Source organism: Mustela nivalis (genome assembly GCF_964662115.1).
Source record: "Mustela nivalis genome assembly, chromosome: 9".
In the NCBI taxonomy this organism is placed as follows: Eukaryota; Metazoa; Chordata; class Mammalia; order Carnivora; family Mustelidae; genus Mustela; species Mustela nivalis.
The window spans coordinates 51,021,513-51,042,445 of NC_139028.1; the positions used below are offsets into that span (position 1 = coordinate 51,021,513).

The 20,933-nt window shown below is 35.1% G+C and overlaps 1 protein-coding gene across 4 annotated transcripts in view; it reads right to left on the reverse strand.

Moving 5' to 3' along the window:
- The window catches only part of TMEM135 (transmembrane protein 135), a 250,030-nt gene that overhangs the window by 212,934 nt on the left and 16,163 nt on the right, over nt 1–20,933 (reverse strand). For 2 of the 4 annotated variants that reach the window (XM_082749021.1, XM_082749024.1), the window contains exons 2-3: nt 6,658–6,785; nt 4,269–4,361 (exon numbers count right to left, since the gene is read on the reverse strand). The exons of 1 other annotated variant lie outside the window; for it this stretch is intronic. In XM_082749021.1, coding sequence (XP_082605147.1) covers nt 4,269–4,361; nt 6,658–6,785 — 221 coding nt within the window. The remainder of the gene's footprint in view (nt 1–4,268; nt 4,362–6,657; nt 6,786–20,933) is intronic. One more of the 4 variants, XM_082749022.1, reaches the window with a different exon arrangement.

A 20,933-nucleotide genomic window follows, 5' to 3' on the forward strand; every position in this document is an offset into this window, starting at 1 on the left:
TAAGACAGTAAAAAGATGACTAGTTACCAGGGGCTGGAGGGAGGGTAGGATGAATAGCCAAGCACTGAGGATTCTCTGAACAGTGAAATTACTCTGCATGATACTGTAATGATCAAGACATGTCAATGTAAAAACTGGTGACTACAAATAAGGGCCATAGTCTAGCTGACAATACTGTCAATTGCCCAGTTTGATATTATAATACCGTTACATAAGATGCTATCATTGGAGGAAAACTGGATTAACATTTCAAGTAGATCTATGTAGGATTTGTGTAATTTTTCATGACTCTATAATCATGTCAAAGCAAAAAAACAATGACAAACATAATAAAAATAACATAAAATAATAAGGCAAAATTAAAACAAATATATATCAGTTGTATAAATAAATGTATATGAGCTGAACTTACATATCAAAATAAAATGATTTTTTCAGATTGGCTCTCCAAATATAACCCAAGTTTACATGGCATATGAGAGAGACACATCAAGTGTTTCAGGAAGATAAAGACAAACTAGGCAAATGCAAGCAAGAAGAAAAAAAGATAACTAAAAATTTGGAACTCAAGCCAAAATACATTAAATGAAATAAAGAATATACTTTTTAATGCTAGAAACTGCACCTCAAGTTAAAGATACAACCTAAAACCATACCCAATAGCACAGATCCTATGGCTATCTGTCAACCTTTGAACTCCCAATAAAAGAAATGTACTTTTTTTTCAAGTGTTCAAAAAAAGGCACAAAAATTGAGCATAAATTCAGCCATGAGGAAAACCTTATTAAGTTCCATACAGAGAAAATACTATGAAAACATTCTCAAATAAGAATGCAATAAAACTGGAAATTAGTAACAAAGGGGACATTCCATCTTCTTAAACACTCTACTAAATAATTCTTACATTAAAAGAGAAAGACAAACTAAAATTGCAGAATTTCTAGAAAATGATGATAATGAAAGTATTAGATATCAGAACCTATCGGATATAAGTAAAGCACTTATCAAAAGAAAATTCTGCCTTAAATACTTTTATCAGTAAAACTTAAGGAATGAAAAGAAATGAGCAACAAATGTAAAGGTTTCCCAAAAAAAGGCAAATTAATCAAAAGAAGGTAGAAGGAAGGGGAAAAAAATAAAAACAAGAATTAAGAAACCAAAAACAGAAGTAATAAATGAGATGATTTATTGGGAAAAAAAAATCAACAAAATTACTAGTTAACTTAATCAACAAAATTAACAAAAATCAACAAAATTACTAGTTAACTTAATCAAAAAGGGAAATGCCACAGTCACACAAAATAATAAAACAAATAGAAAAATAAACATTGAAAATATGAAATTTAATCAAATCATAAGACCACTCTGTACAACTCCATGTAAATATAAAAATCTTTATAAAATAAATACTTTCTGGGAAATAGAACTTTCCAACTATCAGAGAAAATTACTGAACCTCTTTATTGTGTGAGCTTCAAGTTTAAACAGATTAATTCCATAGAGGAAAAAGACAACTTTTTCTAAGAACTACCATCCCCAGAAGAGTTACCATGCCCAGGTTTTATAGAGAAATGGACCAAATACTCAAAGGCCCAAAAATTCATTGCTACTTAAACTACCCCAGAGCAAGAAAAAAGGGAAGGGAAACTTCTGAACTATTTTATGAAGTAAATGACACTCAAACCTGATAAAGAATACACACTCGAACACATGACTAACCCGTCCTCAAATCATGGTATCATGATCAACTCAGGTTCACTCCAGCAAAGACAAGACTGTGGAATGTCAAGAAATCCACTCAGCTTGTTCCCTCAGAATAATAGGTTTATGGAAAAGATCTGGTGATTACCACTTTAGTCACATACTCAAACTTGGAACTACTTAGAAATACGGACCTCCTGATGGCCTCAGCATCATCTAGGAACTATATGCTTACCAAGAGTGTTTAAACTTAATATAATCAAGTCTTCAGACCCAACTTCAGTTTACAGGAAATACACAAGTTAAGTGAACCAATCAAACAATTCCATGACGAAAAAATTCAGACAAAACTAGAAAAGTTTTACACATTACGTAACTGACCTGGTCACATCAATAAATCAATACCATGTGGGGAAAGTGAGGAGATTAAGCCAGATTAAAAGAAAATAAGGAAACATAACACTATACTAGGGTGTGGTTCAAAAACAGGATAAAAGCATTTTAGGACACTATGGACTAGATGGTATTAGGGAATGACAATTTTCTTACATGTGATAATAGTGTTGTAATTTTACAGAAAAATATCCTTATTTTAACATATGCATGCTGAACCACCACACAACCACACATACATATATATAAACACTTACAAATAAACAAAAATAGCAACATGTTAACAACTCTTGACTCCAGGTGGTTATACATGTGTTCAATTTCAACATTTTCTGTTGAAAATTAGGCAAAGAACTTCAAAATGCTCTTATTACTCAAGAGCTAAAAATAAATAAATCAGAGCAAACTTGGTTTAAAGCATTTTTAAAACTTCACGTATAAGTTACATATTTTGAAATAGTATTTCTAAAAAAGGTGTTCACATTTTTAAGTGAATCCCAGGAAGTTAACAATAATCAGTAGAATAAGTCTCTCACTCCTGATAGGCAAAAACCAATAATAACAGTTAACATGTAACATTTACTATATGTCAAGCACTGTTCTGAGCACTTTTATATACAATAGTTCCTTTAACTGGATAGCCATGTGACTAGATCATCACTATCTCCATTTTGAGGTAGGGAAAGCCATAACACAGTAAGTGACAGAGCCCGCTGCCCAGCCAGAAAATACAACTCCAGAATCCAAACTCTCTTTTTTTTTTTTTTTAAGATTTTATTTATTTATTTGATAGAGACTGCAAGCAGGCAGAGAAGCAGGCGGGGGGGGGGGGGGCGCGGAAGCAGGCTCCCCTCTGAGCAGGGAGCCAGATGAAGGGCTTGATCCCAGAACCCTGGGACCAGGACCTGAGCCGAAGGCAGAGGCTTTAAGCCACTGAGCCACCCAGGCGCCCCTGGAATCTACCTCTTAATGTGCGATAGTATTCTATACTGTACTCTCAAGCAACAGAACCTATGTTTCTGGCAATACTGACTTGATGATGCTGGGGTAATAATATCCCTTGATTTTAGTAATATTAATAATCCAATCATATTATGACAAGCAAAGAACCAAAAGTTTAGACCCCAAAAATTTAGATACCATTACATTACTTAAACAAGAAGGCATTAAAAGTGACCTTAGGTGGTTTAACTAAATACTTGGTTATCGGACAACATCTATCTAGATTCTTACTACGGGATCAGTGATTATAATGAACATCTTCATAAACTAGATGATGACTCGATCTTGGTTAATACATGACCCTTTGATTAAAACATGACCCCATCTTGACTCTCTGGGATAAAGATGGAAATCAAAGCCAATTCCCAGTGATGAAAATAATATTTACAAGATGGTAAAAATTCAGGGCACCTGAGTGGCTCAGTGGGTTAAAGCCTCTGCCTTCGGCTCAGGGTCCTGGGATCAAGCCCCGCATCGGGCTCTCTGCTCAGCAGGGAGCCTGCTTCCCCTTCTCTCTCTGCCTGCCTCTCTGCCTACTTGTGACCTCTATCTGTCAAATAAATAAATAAAATCTTTAAAAAAAAAAAAAAAAGATGGTAAAAATTCTTTCGGGCAAAAGCTTTACCTTCAACTGCTTACCTGACTGAATAATTTTACGAACAGTTTGTAGCATTTAATAGAAATCTTATTATGTCACAGGAAACATTTTCTGGTTTATATGAAGAAAAAAATATTTTAATGAGAAGATACCTTAAAAATAATAACTGATATAACAGAGGTCAATGAGCTTGAAGCAAATAGAGATGTAGATAAAACTACATTAATGTTCTTAGGTGTGACAGTGGTATTGTGGTTATGGAAAAGATTTTTAATTAGGTTTGTGTATGTCCTGTCTTAGGCCCATTCGAGAACTCTCTCATTTTTTAGCAAACAAAGACCAAAGGGTCTTATTGTTCTATAAAGTCAATCTTTACATTTTTACAGGCTTAATAAACATACATAGTAATATTAAAATAATATTAAATTTTGCATCAAATATTTGCAAGGCTAAAACACATGTGAAAATATTTTTCATCCCTGGGCTACAATAAATAGTAAGTTAAAAAAAAATTTATTTGGGGTGGAGGAGAGTAAATCAATTCTATTAAAAATGTACATATATAAAATTTTACCTGCTTTTTCTTTCAATCAGAATGGCCACATAAGATGCTGGTAAAGCGGCACCAAAGCCAGGACTCCAAGAGTAGAATTTTCCAAGTATCTTCCTGAAATTCAAATTTGGAATGTTTGTATGAAATTGCTATGTGGTTATTTCAGTTATTGCGAACAGAAATTCCCCTTCTCAGCCCACCCTCTACCTAAAGTCCCACAGTGCCCCAAATTCAACATGCCCGTAACCAAACTCATCAGCTCTCTTCCCTATCCCCATGAATTTGCTCTCTCCTCTCTTTTTCTAGGTGAATGGGATCAATACCTAATTACCCATTCATGTGTGATCCTTTGAGACATCCTTAGCTTCTCTTTTTCCTTTTCCCCCACATATTAAATCATTCCCTAAATTTTTCCATTCTCTTAAATTCCTCTCCAACCTGCTACCCCTGCCTCAAATTAAGTCCCTCAGCATCTCCTATTCTGGTTACAACAGCAAACTGATAGGTAGCTCTCCTTCCAGTAATTTAGTCAGTCAGATCCATTCACAAAATCCCTAGATCCAATACTACTCGCAATGCAAACCCTCTACATTCTCAGCTGCCTTAGGTATCAAATGGGAACAATAATACTTCTTGTCTCATACAGTTGTTATGAGAACTACATTAGGTATTTCCTAGCACCATGCATGGAAAGTGTGAGGAAAATGTTAGCTGTTGTTATGATTACTATTACCACTATTATTTTTTAACACATGATAAATATTCAACAAATGTCTCCCCTTCTTTGCCTCAACAACCCTTGATAACTTTTCCTTTATAGTACTTATGGAAGTATTTTCTATTTTTTTGTTTTGTGTGTGTATGAAAGTGTTTATATAATTATTCACTTACTGGGATATGTCCCTTGAAAATAAGAACCTACAGAGTATCTCACATGCTATAAATGGTCATTAGCTGCTTGGGTTTCTTAAAAGACCAAAAAACATATTTGGAAACATTAGGAAGTTTTTTGTTTTCCTTTCAAAGACTGGATGTTCCTAAGAAAGGGATAGCAGCACATAAAATTTGTTAGAAATGATCTGAACAAAGTTGGCCAAATGCTAAATAACACATTATAAGAAAAATGTATGTACATACACAGAAGGATTAAGAATCACTGATGAAATTGTATTTTTAACTGAAGCTTAGTTTTAGAAGAATTAGAAAACCAACAGAGCATATATAACATGAGTATTTCTAAAATGAACATCAGAAACCTTTGGCCTGAGAAAACAAGAAGTGATTTTTCCCCTCCAACATAAAATCTACAAAGGCCTTAAGAAGTTGTTGAATGTAAAAATTAAAGAAAAATAACTCAAAGAGACAGTTACAGGAGGACCACAGATGTTATTTTAAGTAATATAACTATAAATCCAGCAAGTGTTTTGCATTTCCACAATTTAACCAAACAGGTTCACAGAACTTAAATATGCTACAATAGCAACTTATGATTATTGCAATGTTTTAAGACCTAATTATCTTGGAACTTTATTTTTAGTGTGTGAGCAAGTATTAGAAACTTTCCAGAGAACATATGATAGAGTTTCAAGTTAAAGGCACAATTTTTTTCAGTAGTATAAACCTTATCAATTATTTTCTGCATAATTTAAAAGTTTATAAATATTAAGGTACTGAGGGAAAAAAAATTTGTAAAAGATATATGAAAATTATCTTTTTAACTGTAGTTAATATGTACCTACAGAACTACTCTGAGCCACACTAATATGAGAAAAATGTAAATTCAGTATTTTAATTTGACAGTTTTAAGAAAAACACTAGTTCAGATTTTCAACAATCAAGGGGGAAAAAGATAAGAAGAAAATATATAATAAACATGTTAGGTATATCACAGCACTAAAAACTGAATTCCAGCTGTATCTAAATCATAAGAAGCATGTGACACAGGTAATCATAAGACTTAATCAGGACCAAAAGTTCCATCAACAGGATATTCCAGAAGTTAATTTACTGTTGTACATGTAAACATGAGCATTTTATAGTCCTTTTGAAGTCTACACACTGCATGTGGACCTCAACCTATATCATGGATGGGTGCTCTGAATTCCTGATCTATGAATTAAAAAGCTAAGAAATCCTAATAAACAACTTGGTAAATACAGTAGGCCTCAGAAAATGCATGACACACCAAAACACTTTTGCTCTATAATCACTGCAAAAATTTTTAAAGTTTATATTACATCTTTAGGCCAGAGGCCCACAACTCCTTGTTTAACAAGCTCTCTTTGAGATAAATAAATGTCTTTGATGGAATACAAGCAGTGACCTGCACAACATTTATAAAAACATCCATTTGTTTCAGTTTCAAAAAAGGAATCTGTATTAATCTCCAGTGGTGATTATGAGTACCAACCTTAAAATGCAAAAGAAAGCCATATACAAGGCCCCATTAGCAGTCAGAAATGAAGCAGATTGTAGGATCTCAGGGAGTAGTTTGTGTAAATAATAGTCTAATTTTCGTTTCCGGAGAATTGCTGCAATCTGGAAAGAGAAAGGCTTTTTTGTTTAATTCAACCAATTTATCCCACTTAAATTAGTTCTTAGGTGAAAGGTAGTGATAATAGCATACATTTTAAAAATAAAGTTAAAACTGATATTTTACTGGTTCCTCTCTAAAAATACAATTTCTGGGACAAAAAAGAAGATACTTTAATTTATTAAAGATATAATGGGTAAATTATACACCAAGAAATTACAACATGGGTCATTGAGAATAACTTCCAAATGTTGTAATAAGTATCTAAAATATCTTGAGAACAGTTTTAAACTGAATAATGGAAAAAACTTTTTAAATGGAAATAAAAAAACACAATTCAAATAGAAACTGAATGTCAAAACAAAAATATTTTACAATTCGGCCTGGATATTAGAGAAGTTCAGTGATAGAAACCAATGAAATTCATTCAGCTATTCAAACATGACTACTGTGTGACAAAACCATGATATGAATACAAAAAGTAAAAAATAAAATTAATGATTTCTGGCCCCCTGGAGCCCATTTAAAAAAAAAAGACTGAGAATCTAATCTACTATAGGTTTGTTGGTACCACAATGTTACCAGCACAGGGAAAGAGAAGAAGTTCCTATACAGAGGATGTATACAGAATCCTGCAGAGATGTTAGTAACAAAAATATTTCATAAAGGTATCATCCAACGAGTCTATCTTATCTTTTAAATTTAGATTGAAAACATATTTGTTTTCAGTGCTTTTTGTATGTGAACTCTGAATTTAAAAGAAAGGTTTCAATATTAAAACAAACCAAAAAAGCTCTGAAATAAGTTAGTAATGATATTTAAAAATCAAGACATGAGATCTAAGTATGTATTGAGTACACTATTAATGTTATAGGTTATAAACAGAATATGAATTAAAACATGGTATGATAAGATATGGAGAGAGATTCAAGAATAACTAAGTTTTAATACTATAATATGAAGTACCTTGGAAGTTTATCAAAGAGTGAGTTTAATACAGGAGTAGGCAGCAGATTCACTGCAAAAGTGATATGAGTTATATCTGGAAAAATAGAATTTTCACAGGCCACAGGGAAAACATACTTTCCCATCATGATAAAACAATGTATCAAAGGGACAAAAGTTAAAACCACATAATTAGGGAATAAGGTAGGAGGTATAAGAAAGGGCAGGACTGGGACGCCTGGGTGGCTCAGTTGGTTGGGCAGCTGCCTTCGGCTCAGGTCATGATCCCAGCCTTCTGGGATGGAGCCCCGCATTGGGCTCCTTGCTCAGCAGGGAGCCTGCTTCTCCCTCTGCCTTTGCCTGCCACTCTATCTGCCTGTGCTCACTCTCTGTCAAATAAATAAATAAAATCTTTATTTAAAAAAAAAGAAAAAGGGCAGTACTGACTTGAAATAAGACTAGAGAACTCTCTATTCACTCCCAGATACCACTTTTCCTAAGGTCCATGATCAACAAATCCAATGGTCTCTTCTCAGTTTTTTTTGTACTCCACCCCTTAGAAACCTGAAACTGGTCATCTCCTACTTCATTCAATTAAACAAATTGTTATTAAGAATTATGCCATACACAGGAAGAACAATAATGAATATCATCTAATCTCTGCCATCAAGGAACATAAAATCATGATAAAGAAATAGACACACCAACAAGAAACTGTAACATGGTGAAATGCCAGACTAGAGGAAAAAGAAACTGCTTTAGAAATATATATTAGGGAACGACTAAAAGGAGATGGGACTGGGCAAGTGATGATGCCTGAAAGATATCACTGAATTTTCTTTTTTTTTTTTTTATTTCTTTTCAGCGTAACAGAATTCATTGTTTATGCACCACACCCAGTGCTCCATGCAATATGTGCCCTCCATAATACCCACCACCTGGTTTCCCCATCCTCCCACCCCCCACCCCTTCAAAACCCTCAGATTGTTTTTCAGAGTCCATAGTCTCTCATGGTTCACCTCCCCTTCCAATTTCCCTCAACTCCCTTCTCCTCCATCTCCCCATGTCCTCCATGTTATTTGTTATGCTCCGCAAATAAGTGAAACCATATGATAACTGACTCTCTCTGCTTGACTTATTTCACTCAGCATAATCTCTTCCAGTCCCGTCCATGTTGATAAAAAAGTTGGGTATTCATCCTTTTCTGATGGAGGCATAATACTCCATAGTGTATATAGACCACATCTTCCTTATCCATTGGTCCATTGAATAGCATCTTCAATGAAAGGGTTCTTTCCAGTTTGGCGACCGTGGCCATTGCTGCTATAAACATTAGGGTACAGATGGCCCTTCTTTTCACTACATCTGTATCTTTGGGGTAAATACCCAGTATCACTGAATTTTATAAGACAAATCTTGACAAACAGGTGCAATTTTGACCACAGAGGTTTCTACGGTTTCCGTGACAATGCATTCTTTTCATTTTCCCATTGTTATCTCTAAATCCTTTTCCTTTGTTAGCATTTCTTCCTCAGATTGCTACTCATTCCACATATGCTCTCTCCCATGGCATCAGCTATCATCTCACAGTAGGAATTATAACTCCAACCTCTTGCCTAAATTCTTAATCCATACTTCAAATATCCATCCTTCTTGGTCATATCAAGAAATATGTACAACAGGCATTTAAAAAATCAGCATGTCCAAAGTAGAACTCATTACATTTCTCCAAAATGCTCTTACTTATAAGTTTCCCCCTCTTATTACATCCACCCAATTACTCAGGAACAAAACGTTGGTGTCATTTTCAATCACTACCTGATCCTCAACAACCATCTCATTGGTTTGTTGTTGTTGTTGTTGTTGTTGTTGTTGTTTTTAAGAATTTTTCTTTTTAAATTAATCTGCACACCCAACATGGGACTCAAACTTGAGCAGGCCAGGTATCCCAACCATATTATCAGTTCTAATGGTTTCCTAGTATCTTCAGGTTTTGGAATGTAATGTCTCTTTCATTTTAGACTTAACAGTGGGCAGAATCAGCTACTCTGTTATATATTCAAGTAGATATCCAAAACAAAACAAACAAACAAACAAACAAACAAAAAAACCCCTCTGTTCCTATAAAGGAAGAAACAAAATTATCCCTGTTTGCAAATAACCTGATTGTCTAACATAGAAAAATAGAAAATCCCAAACAATATACAAAATAAAAACAAACCAACCAACAATAATAAGGCAGTTCAGCAAGAGCAAAGGATATAGATAAACATACAAAAATCATCTGTAGGGGCGCATGGATGGCTCAGTTGGTTGGGCATCTGCCTTCGGCTCAGGTCATGATCTCCAGGTACTGAGATCAAGCCCCACATTGGGCTTCCAGCTCGGTGGGGAGTCTACTTCTCTCTCTCCCCTTCCCTCCCTCTTTGTCCCTCCCTACCACTTGTTCTCTTTCTCTCAAATAAATAAAATCTCTTTTTAAAAAAATCTGTATTTCTATACAAGAGCAATCAACATATAGATACCAAAATTAAAAATACAGTAACATTCACAAATCATCAAAAAAATAAAACTCTTAGAGAAAAATCTACCTGTATAGGATTTGTATGCTCAAAGCTACACAATGTGTGCTGATGAAAGAAAGCAAAGTATGGATTAAATAAATGTTTTGGACTAGAAGATTCAGCATGTCAATTCTTCCCAAAGTGACACAATTTCTATCACCATCTCAGAAAGATTTTTGCAGAGATATAGGCAAAATTATCCTGAAATTTATACAGAAAAACAGAGATTATAAGAGCTAAAACAACCTTGGGAAAGAGAATAAAGTAAATCAGTCTATCCAATTTTAAGACTTATTAAATTCAAAGAGCAATTAGGCTTTGTGTTATTGTCAGAGAAATACACAAATACGTTAATGAAATAGAACAGAGAACCTAGATATAGACCCACACAAATACTTCCAACTAAAGACTTCTCAACAAATGGTGCTAGAGCAACTGAATATCCACAGGCCAGACAATAAAAAGCAAAAATGAAAAAACAACCTCAACCTAACTCTCAACAGTTCACACAAATTTAATTGAAAATAGATTACAGACATAAATGCAAAATATATACTATAAAAGCTTAGGGGGGAAAAAATCAAAATCTTAGGGATTTAAGGCTAGGCAAAGAATTCGTAGACATGAGACCAAAAGCATAATTCAGGGGCGCCTGGGTGGCTCAGTCACCAAGCCTCTGCCCTCTGCTCAGGTCACGATCCCAGTGTCCTGGGATCAAGCCCTACATCGAACCCGTATCAGGCTCCTTGCTCAGCAGTAAGTCTGCTTCTCCCTCTCCCACTCACCCAGCTTCTGTATCCTCTCCTGCTACGTCTCTCTCTGTCAAATAAATAATTTTTTAAAGAGCATAATTCACAAAAGGAAAAACTGTATTTTGCACTTCATAATTTAAACCTTTTCTCTTTGAAAGACATGTTAAGAATATAAAAAGACTAGCTACAGAATGAGAGAGGATACTTGTAAACTACATATACAGCAGAGGACTAGAATCTAGTATATATGTGGAAATCTCAAAAGTCAACAGTAAAAAAGTTATGCATAAAGTGGCAAAGATATGAACAGACATTTTACTGAAGATGAGCAAATGGCAAATGAGCACACTATCCATTAAGGAAATGCAAATCAAAATCACAATGAGTTATCACTATACAAACATCTGAATGGCTAAAATTTTAAAATACTGAAAACACCAAATTCTGGCAAAAAAGACAGAGAAATTGGATCACTCATGCATTACGAAGGAGAATGCAAAATGGTAAAATTGCAAAGCAATTTGACAGTTTCCTGAAAAAAAATATATAAGCTACTATCATATGATGCAGCAACTACTGTCCAAGGTGTTCATCTTAGAGAACTGAAAATGTATGTTCAAAACCTGTGCACAAATGTTTATAGAGTTTTTTTTTAATCTAATAATCAAAACCCAGAAAGGACCTATATGTCTTTTAAGAAGTGAATGATTAAAAAAAAAAAAAAATTGGTGGAATATCCATGTAAGAGAATACTACTTAGCTCTGAAGAAGAATAAATGAGTGATACATGAAACAATCTTGATGAATCTCATAAAAAATATGAATAAAAAGGGCAATCCCAAAATAATGCATAATGCATGATTTCATTTATATAACATTCTTGAAATGACAAAATTATGGAAATGAAGAATAAAGTAATGGTGGCCCAGGGATTAAGAGGAGGGAGGTATGTAGGAAGGAAGTGGGTATTGCTATAAAAGGGCAACCTCAGGGATCCTTTTGGTGATGGAGATGTTCTATATCTTGACTATGTCAATGGCAGTATTTTGGTTGTGACATTTTACTATCATTTAGCACCACTGGGAGAAACCAAATAAAAAGTACAGGGAATATCTCTCCATTATTTCTTACAACTGCATAAGAATCTACAATCATCTCAAGATAAAAAGGTCAATTTTTAAAAAAAACAGTCATCCACATGGTCAATAGGTAAATGAAATATGCTTATCAGCACTAGTCTTCATTGCATCAAGAAGTAGGAATACACACACATCAAAATGACTAAAATAAAAAGAACTGATAATGCAAAGTACTGATGTGAATGAAAAAAACTGGAAATTTCATACACTGCTGGCAGAAGTGTAAAACTGAAGAGTTTCTTTACTATCTAACAAAATAAAATGTACGCTTATTCTATAATCCAGCAATTCCTCTCCTAGGTATATATACTCAGAAGAAGGAAGTGCTTATTTCCACCAAAAGTCATATTAATAGCACCATCTGTAATTACAAATACTGCCAAAAACTAAATATCCATTAACAATGAAGTGGATAAATTGTATATATTTGCAATACTGGTATACCAAACTATACAGACTATTGCAAGAAACAGGAAAAATCTTACACAAAACATGAGAAATAACCTAGGACCTTATCATCACTAAGCTCTAATCCAGAGCTTCCAACCAGGGTTTACAGGTGGCCAGAACACTGATCCTCTCAACAGTTTGGGTTGTCAGGCCTAGTCAGCTGCAGAGCACAGTAATAAACATCTCAGTTGTCCCTAGTGTGGCACACAATTATTATCACTCCTAGGTATACTACTGTGTTTAAAAAGGTTAGGAAACACTGATCTCACCAAAAAATGCTACCAAGTAGTAACAGCACATGTCCATGTATATAAAATCATTATCAGACATTCACAGACACCTTCATACATATATTTTTATGGCAAAAAATATGTTGTAATGTTCGTAAGTTTTGACCAACAAATTCCACACTAAGTAATTCTTAGGAATTTTCCAAATATACTTAAATTTACCTAAATACAGATATATAATAGCACTATAATTAAAATGGCAAACCTCTGTTTATTTTAGTTATATAATCTAGTTTTAGAAGACTATTTAATGACTAGGAAAAAATAAATCAAAACATATACAGTGAAAATGTAGACTACAAAACATTATTTTTTTAATAAACACAAGGAACAAAGATGAGAATGTTGTATATTGGTTATTTCTAATTGTGGCAACAGATTATTTTACTCTTCTTTCTGCTTGGGAGTATTTTCCAGACATTCTACCATAAGCATACGATATATGTGTAAATGAACATATATGAGAACAAGTATGAAAAATGGGGATTGGTGAGAGATGAACAAGTATGAGAAAATGGGGATTAGTACAGAAAAAATAACCTAACAAGAGACAGAAATAAATACCATGATGGAGTACAAAGTAATCACGAGATACAATTTTTAATTTTAGCTCTACAACTAATAATTGCCATGAAAGATCCTTGTTTAGATATATTTCTTTAGATTTCAGTTTCCTCATTTATTAAAGAGACTGAATTAAATGACACAAGTGACATCAGCCAAATGGCAGAATAGCACTTTCCAGCACTCAACCCCTTGCAGAAACATCAATTTGAATAACTACCCATGCATGAAAATACCTTCACAAAAGCTAAGGATTCCAGGTGAGAGATTATAACACATGGATAGAACACAGAAATAAGAAAAGACACACTGAAAAGGGCAGGAAAGACAATCTCACATTATGTGTATTACCCGATCTCCAAGCCCAGGCAAACCAGTGTGGAGAGAGACACCCACTCAATAAAAGAAGAGTGAAGTGAGCATCCAACTTCACCACAATCTTAAAACCAGGCCTGCCCTAGTAAAGTCAGGTACAAGGCCAACCCACACCAACTGTAGACTCAGGCCCAAGACCCATCACAGCAACAGGCTAACTTCCAAGAAACCCAGGCTCTAAACTTGTTCCAGGGACCAAAGCTCCAGGCCCAACACCAACATTCAAGCCACAAGGCCTGTCCCCAATAGGCCCAAGCACAAGGCCCACGTCAGTGAACCTAGGCTCTAGACTCACCCCCAAAACACCAGACCAATCTGCCTGAAGACTTCAATAGCAAATCCATGCACAGGCTTGACTAAAAAAACCTACCCAAAATCTCTGGATAGTTTGCACAGTGAAGGGTTTTCGCTGCAGGAGCCAGAGTTTGGAGACTGGAAATGATGCCTACTACTTCAAATGCACACACATAAAAACTAAATCACAAGGAATACAAATAATCAGGAAAACAAAGAAACAAAATAAAACACCAGTAACCAATCCTAAGATAGAGATCCAGGAACTACCGAAGAATTCAAAATTGTCATGTTAAAAAGCCTCAGTAAACTACAACAGAACAACAATACAACTAAATGAAATCAGGAAAATAATGCATGACCAAAATGAGAAGGTCAACAAAAATGAAAAAGAAAGAAAGAAAGGGAGGGAGGGAGGAAGGGAGGAAGGGGGGTAGGGAGGGAGGAAGAGAGAGGAGAAACAGAAAAAAAATTCTGGAGCTGAAGAAAACAATGACAAAACTAAAAAAAATTCCACAGTTAGCTTCAACAACAGACTAGGTCAAGCTGAAGAAAGAATCACTGGGGTCAAAGACAGGTCATTTGAAATCACCCAGGTGGAGAAAGAAAAAGAAAAAAGATTGAAAAAGAGTGAAAAAAGTCTACAAGATTATGGAAAACAAGTCAAATAAATTAGCATCTGGGAATCACTGAATGAGTTAAGAAAGAGAAAAAAATAGAAACCTTACTTAAGGAAACAATAACTGAAAACGTCCCTAATTTACAGAAGGAAACAGACATTCAGAACCAAGTAGCCCAAAGAACCCCAACTATATTGACTATAAAGAGATTTTCAGTTAGACACATCATAATCAAATTCTCAAAGATCAAAGAAAATTTTTTTTTATTTTAATTCCAGTACAGTTACCCTACACAGTGTTATATTAATTTCAGGTGTACACTAAAGTGATTCAATGATTCTGTACATTACTTAGTGCTCATCATTGTAAGTATACCAAAGAGAATTGTGAAAGCAATAAGAGAAAAGCAAATCACTGTATACCAAAGAACCTCAAAACAATAAGTGAATTTCTTAGCAGTATTCTTGCAGGCCAGAAGAGAGTGAGATGATATATTCAAATTGCTCAAAGAAAAAAAATGCCAACCAAGAATATTTTACTTGCCAAAGCTGTCCTTCAGCACATGAAATAAAAACTTTCACACACACACAAAAAAAGGTGTGGGACGCCTGGGTGGCTCAGTTGGTTAAGCAGCTGCCTTCGGCTCAGGTCATGTTCCCAGCGTCCTGGGATCAAGTCCCACATTGGGCTCCTTGCTCCGCAGGGAGCCTGCTTCTCCCTCTGCCTCTGCCTTCCACTCTGTCTGCCTGTGCTCGCTCTCTCTCTCTCTCTGACAAATAAATAAATAAAATCTTTAAAAAAAAAAAAAAAAAAAAAAAGGTGAGAGAACATCACCAGAACTGTATTACAGGAAAAGCAGAAAACAGTTCCTCAAGGTGAAATGCAAAGACATTAATTAGTATCATAAAAACCTATGAAAAATATGAAACTCACTGGTGAAGATAATGCATCATCAAATTCATACAAATATACAGTCAGGTATTTTAATACTGTCATGGTGCTGTGACAGTACCAATTCAAAAGTATTGACAGTACTAACTCTAAAATAAAGATCAAAAGATAAAGTATTTAAAATAACTACAGCTATAAAAATATATTTAAAGATACATAATACAAAAAGATTGTCACTAAAAAAACATAAAATGAGGATGAGAAGTAAAGGGTAGAGTTTTTGTATGTGATTGAAGCTGTCAGCTTAAAATAGACTGTTTATAAATATGTTTTATATTAGCCACATGGTAACCACAAAACAAAAGCCTATAGTTTACAGGAAAAATAAAGAAATCAAAGCCTGCCACCACACACACACACACACAAAAGAAAGTCATCAACTCTCAAAGAAAAACAGCAAGAGAGAAACAAAGGAACTACAAAATAGTCAGAAAACAATGAACAAAATAGCAACAGTAAGTACTTCCTCTTAATAATTGTTTACATGTAAACACACTAAATAATACTATCAAAAACACAGAGTAGGTAAATGAATTAAAAATAATAATAATTAAATTAAATTAAAAACAAACAAGACCCAAAAAATGCTGCCTAGAGAAAACAATCTTGGAAAAGAAAAGCAAACCTGCAGGCTTCACAATTCCAAACTTCAAGTTATATCTCAATGCTGTAGTGATCAAAACTGTATGGTCTTGGGCCAAACACAGACATAGAGATCAACAGAACAGAAGAGAAAACCCAAACACAGACATAGAGATCAACAGAACAGAAGAGAAAACCCAGAAATAAACCCATAATTATACAGTCAACTAATCTTCAACAAAGCAGGAAAGAATCCAATGGGAAAAAGTCTCATCAACAAATGGTGTTGGGAAAACTGGACAGCAATATGTAAAAGAATGAAACTGACCCACTTTCTTATACCATACACACAAAAAAATTAAAAGTGGTTTAAAGTTCCACTCATACATGAAATTTAAGAAATGAACAAAGGGAAAAACAAAAGAAATGAGCAAAGGGATAAAGAGAGAAAGAGAGACAAACCAAGAAATAGACTCTTAGCTACAGAGAACAAACTGATGGTTATAAGAGGGGGGCTAGGTGGGGGAATGGGTTAAACAGGTGATGGGAGATTAAGGAGTGTATGCTATGATGAGCACCAGGTATTGTAAGGGAGTGTCTAATCAATATATTTAACACCTGAAACTAACATCACACTGTATGTTAACTAACTGGAATTTAAATAGAAACTTTAAAAAAAAAAAAAAGGATCAAACAGACATTTCTGAAAAGAAGATACACAAATGGTCAACAAGTATACAAAAATATTTTCAATACTACTAACCAGGAAAATGAAAATTAAATCACAATGAGATACCACTGTGCACCTGTCATAGTGGCTCTTATCTAAAAGACAAAAAAGTGGTTAAGTGCTGCTAAAGGAGAGGAGAGAAGGGAATTCTTGTACACTGTTGGTGGGAATGTAAATCTGTATGGAAACACTGTGGAGGTTCTTCAAAAAATTAAAAAATAGAATACCATATGATTCAACAATCCCACCTCTTGGTACATATCCAAAAGTAAATGAAATCAGTATCCTGAAGAGGTATCTGCACTCCCATGTTCTTTACAGCACCATTCACAATAGCCAAGATATAAATTCAACCTAAGTGTCCATCAATAGATAAATAGTCAAAGAAAGTGTGGTATACTTACACAATGAAACGACTAAGCCTTAAAAGAGGGAAATTCTGTCATTTGTGATAACAAGAATGAGCATGGAGACATTACATTAAGTGAAACAAGCCAGGAACAGAAAGACAAATACTGCCTGAACTCACTTACATTTGAATTCTAAAAATAACAAACCCAGGAAAGCACAGAAGAATGGTTACCAGTGGCTAGGGAGAAATGGGAAGATGGTCAAAGAATACAAAGTTGCAGTTATGTAGGACAAATAAATCTATTGAATATACCACACAGTATAATGACCACTGTTAAGGGCGCCTGGGTGGCTCAGTGGGTTAAGCCACTGCCTTCGGCTCAGGTCATGATCTCAGGGTCCTGGGATCGAACCCCGCGTCGGGCTCTCTGCTCAGCAGGGAGTCTGCTTCCTCCTCTCTCTCTGCCTGCCTCTCTGCCTACTTGTGATCTCTGTCTGTCAAATAAATAAATAAAATATTTTTTAAAAAAAAAGACCACTATTAATAACATGATACTGAACACTGGAAACATGCTAAGAAAGTAGATTTCATATGCTCTCATCAATGTGAGGAGATATGTTAATCAGTTTGACTATAGTAATTATTTCACTTGGTGTGTGTGTATGTGTATGTATATATATATATATATATATATATATATATATATATAAAATCATCATGTTGAAAAATACTATGTATATCAAAACATCCTGTTGAAAGATAAAAATTAAAGGTCAACACTAAAAACAAATGACGCTAAGAGTTCTTTTTCCCCCACTTCTAAAATTGTATCTTTTTTAAAAAATAAATAGTACTAGGGACGCCTGGGTGGCTCAGTTGGTTAAGCAGCTGCCTTCAGCTCAGGTCATGATCCCAGCATCCTGGGATCAAGTCCCACATCAGGCTCCTTGCTTGGCAGGGAGCCTGTTTCTCCCTCTGCCTCTGCCTGCCTCTCTGTCTGCTTGTGCTTGCTCTCGCTCCTCTCTCTCTGACAAATAAATAAATAAAATCTTTAAAATAAATAAATAAATAGTACTAGAGGAACTGGATATCTGTGTAGAACAGAACATTAACCTTGATCTCTGCCTCATACTATACAAAAAAATTAGTTTGCAATGAATCATAGACTTAAATTTGAAGATTACATAAACAGTGAGGTATCTAGAAAAAATAGAGGAGAATATCTTTATGAACATTCCTCTGCCAAAAAACAGAGGTAGCATTAAGGACAGGCCATGGGGAGAAAAAAAAAAGGTTAGTTCACATAGGAAAAGTATGGTAACCAATCTGACTAACATAAAGGCTATATACTGAAGTGTGATGCAAAATTATAATTATGGGCCCCCAATTTAGGAGCTTCTCTTTATAAAAATATTACTATTAAACATCTATCAAACCTGTATGCATTTAATTTTGTTCACTTATATTCCCTTGTCTGTTTCCCCACGTGATTAATGCAGCACATTCATCACAGAGATGGCTGACTAGTATTCAGATTACCGTCTATGGCCATGGAAAAGAACAAAGCTAACTGGCCCTCAAGGTGGCCAACTCCATGATCTTTGCCCTATTAGCACCAAACTCCAATTCAGCAGTCTTTCTTAGGCCCAACACTTGACACTAACTCTTCTAGAAGACTACTTCTAGAGGGGCTGAGAAATCTAGTTCCTTTGGGAAATAAGAATTCTTCATGATAAGGATGTCTGGATGGTTCAGTCTGTTAAGCATCTGCCTTCAACTTGGGTCATGATCCCAGGGTTCTGGGATGGAGTCTGGCGTTAAGCAACCTGCTCAGTGGGGAGTCTGCTTCTCCCTTCTCCCTGCTCATGCTCTCTGTCAAATAGATAAATCAAATCTTTATTAAAAATTTTTTTTAATTCTTCACAATAACAAAGAGATGATTTCATGTTTTATGTATTTAATCTTTCTTTAAGTAATCACTAGCAAATAATGATTTATTTAAGGCAGGGTCTCTCAACCTTAACACTATCAACATTGGGGACCAGGTTATTTGCTGTTGTGAAGGACTATCCTATATATTAGATGTTTAGAGCATCCCTGTCTTCTATTCTCTAAATGCCAGCAGCATGCTATGAGCTGTGACAACCAAAAATGTCTACAGGAATTGACAAATGTCTCCTAGAAGGCAAAATGACCCCATACTGAGAATAACTACTTCAAAGAAAACAGCATAATGAACTTACATTTTTTAAATATTTTACTAACAGAATATTTATTTTCTTAATTTAACAAACTGCTCTAAACACCATACAAATGTTAACTCACTTAGTCTTCACAGCAGTCTATGAGATGGGCATGATCATTACCCTCTCTCATAAGAAAATAAGAAAACACAGGCACAAAGAAATCACGTTGCCCAAAGTCACACAATGAATTAAGTAGCAAAACAGGGACTGAACTCCAGAAAGCGGCTCCAGAGTCCATGCTCTAAACTGCCATACCTGATGCTGAAGTCAGGCTATTCCAAATGAGGACAAGTATCATTTCGCCACCGTGCATGTTACAAATAGAAAGTTATGACTTGCTATGCCCTACAGGAGTTCAGGCTGCCTATCCTGAAAGAAAAAGGTACAAAAATATAGGGAAAACACAACTGAGATATATAAATAACCTAATAAGATGTTCATAAATGTGGGGTGTACACATACACACACACACATAAATGTGTGTGTGTGTGTATCAGTGTGGGGTATATATACTGGGGTGAATATATATATATGTTCTTTACAGCATCATTCACAAGAGCCAAGAAATAAATTCAACCTAAGTGTCCATCAAAAGATAATGGTCAAAGATATATATATATATATAAATCAGTGACCAAACCTGGGGAAGACTAAATGAGGCACAGTTATGGCTCCAGAGGTAGAAACTACATCCCCAGTCCACAGAGCAAAAGATGAAAGATAACAGAAACACAACATTAATACCACTAAATCAGTAAGTCAAAAGAACAAATCCTAACAGAGGAAAATAGCACCAGCCACTTGTGCAGTTAATGTTGCTTTCTTTCTTCCAACAAGTCAGAACGTTTAAATCAGATGACAAATATTAAGTAACCAGCCGAGTAACTAGCACATAGTAGGAATCTTAAAATGTTAGTTTCCTTCACTCTGCACAATCACTCCCTGCCCCAACCCCAGATCCTTTTTGTGTTATGCAGGTTTAAGTATTTTGCCGAGATTTTTGTCTCCAGTAAGTAAATGTCTGAAAAAAATAAATGGCGACTGGGGTGCCTGGGTGGCTTAGTCGGTGACGTGGCTGCCTTTCAGCTCAGGTTATGATCCTGGGGTCCTGGGACTGAGCCTCACATGGGTCTCCCTGCTCAGTGGAGAGCCTGCTTCTTCCTCTCCCTCTGCCTGCCACTCTGCCTACTTGGCTCTCTCTAATTCTGTCGAATAAATAAATAAAATCTTTTTTAAAACAATAAATACATAACTAAATGGCAATCATGAATTCAGTCCCTGTTCTGCCTTCTCTTATAA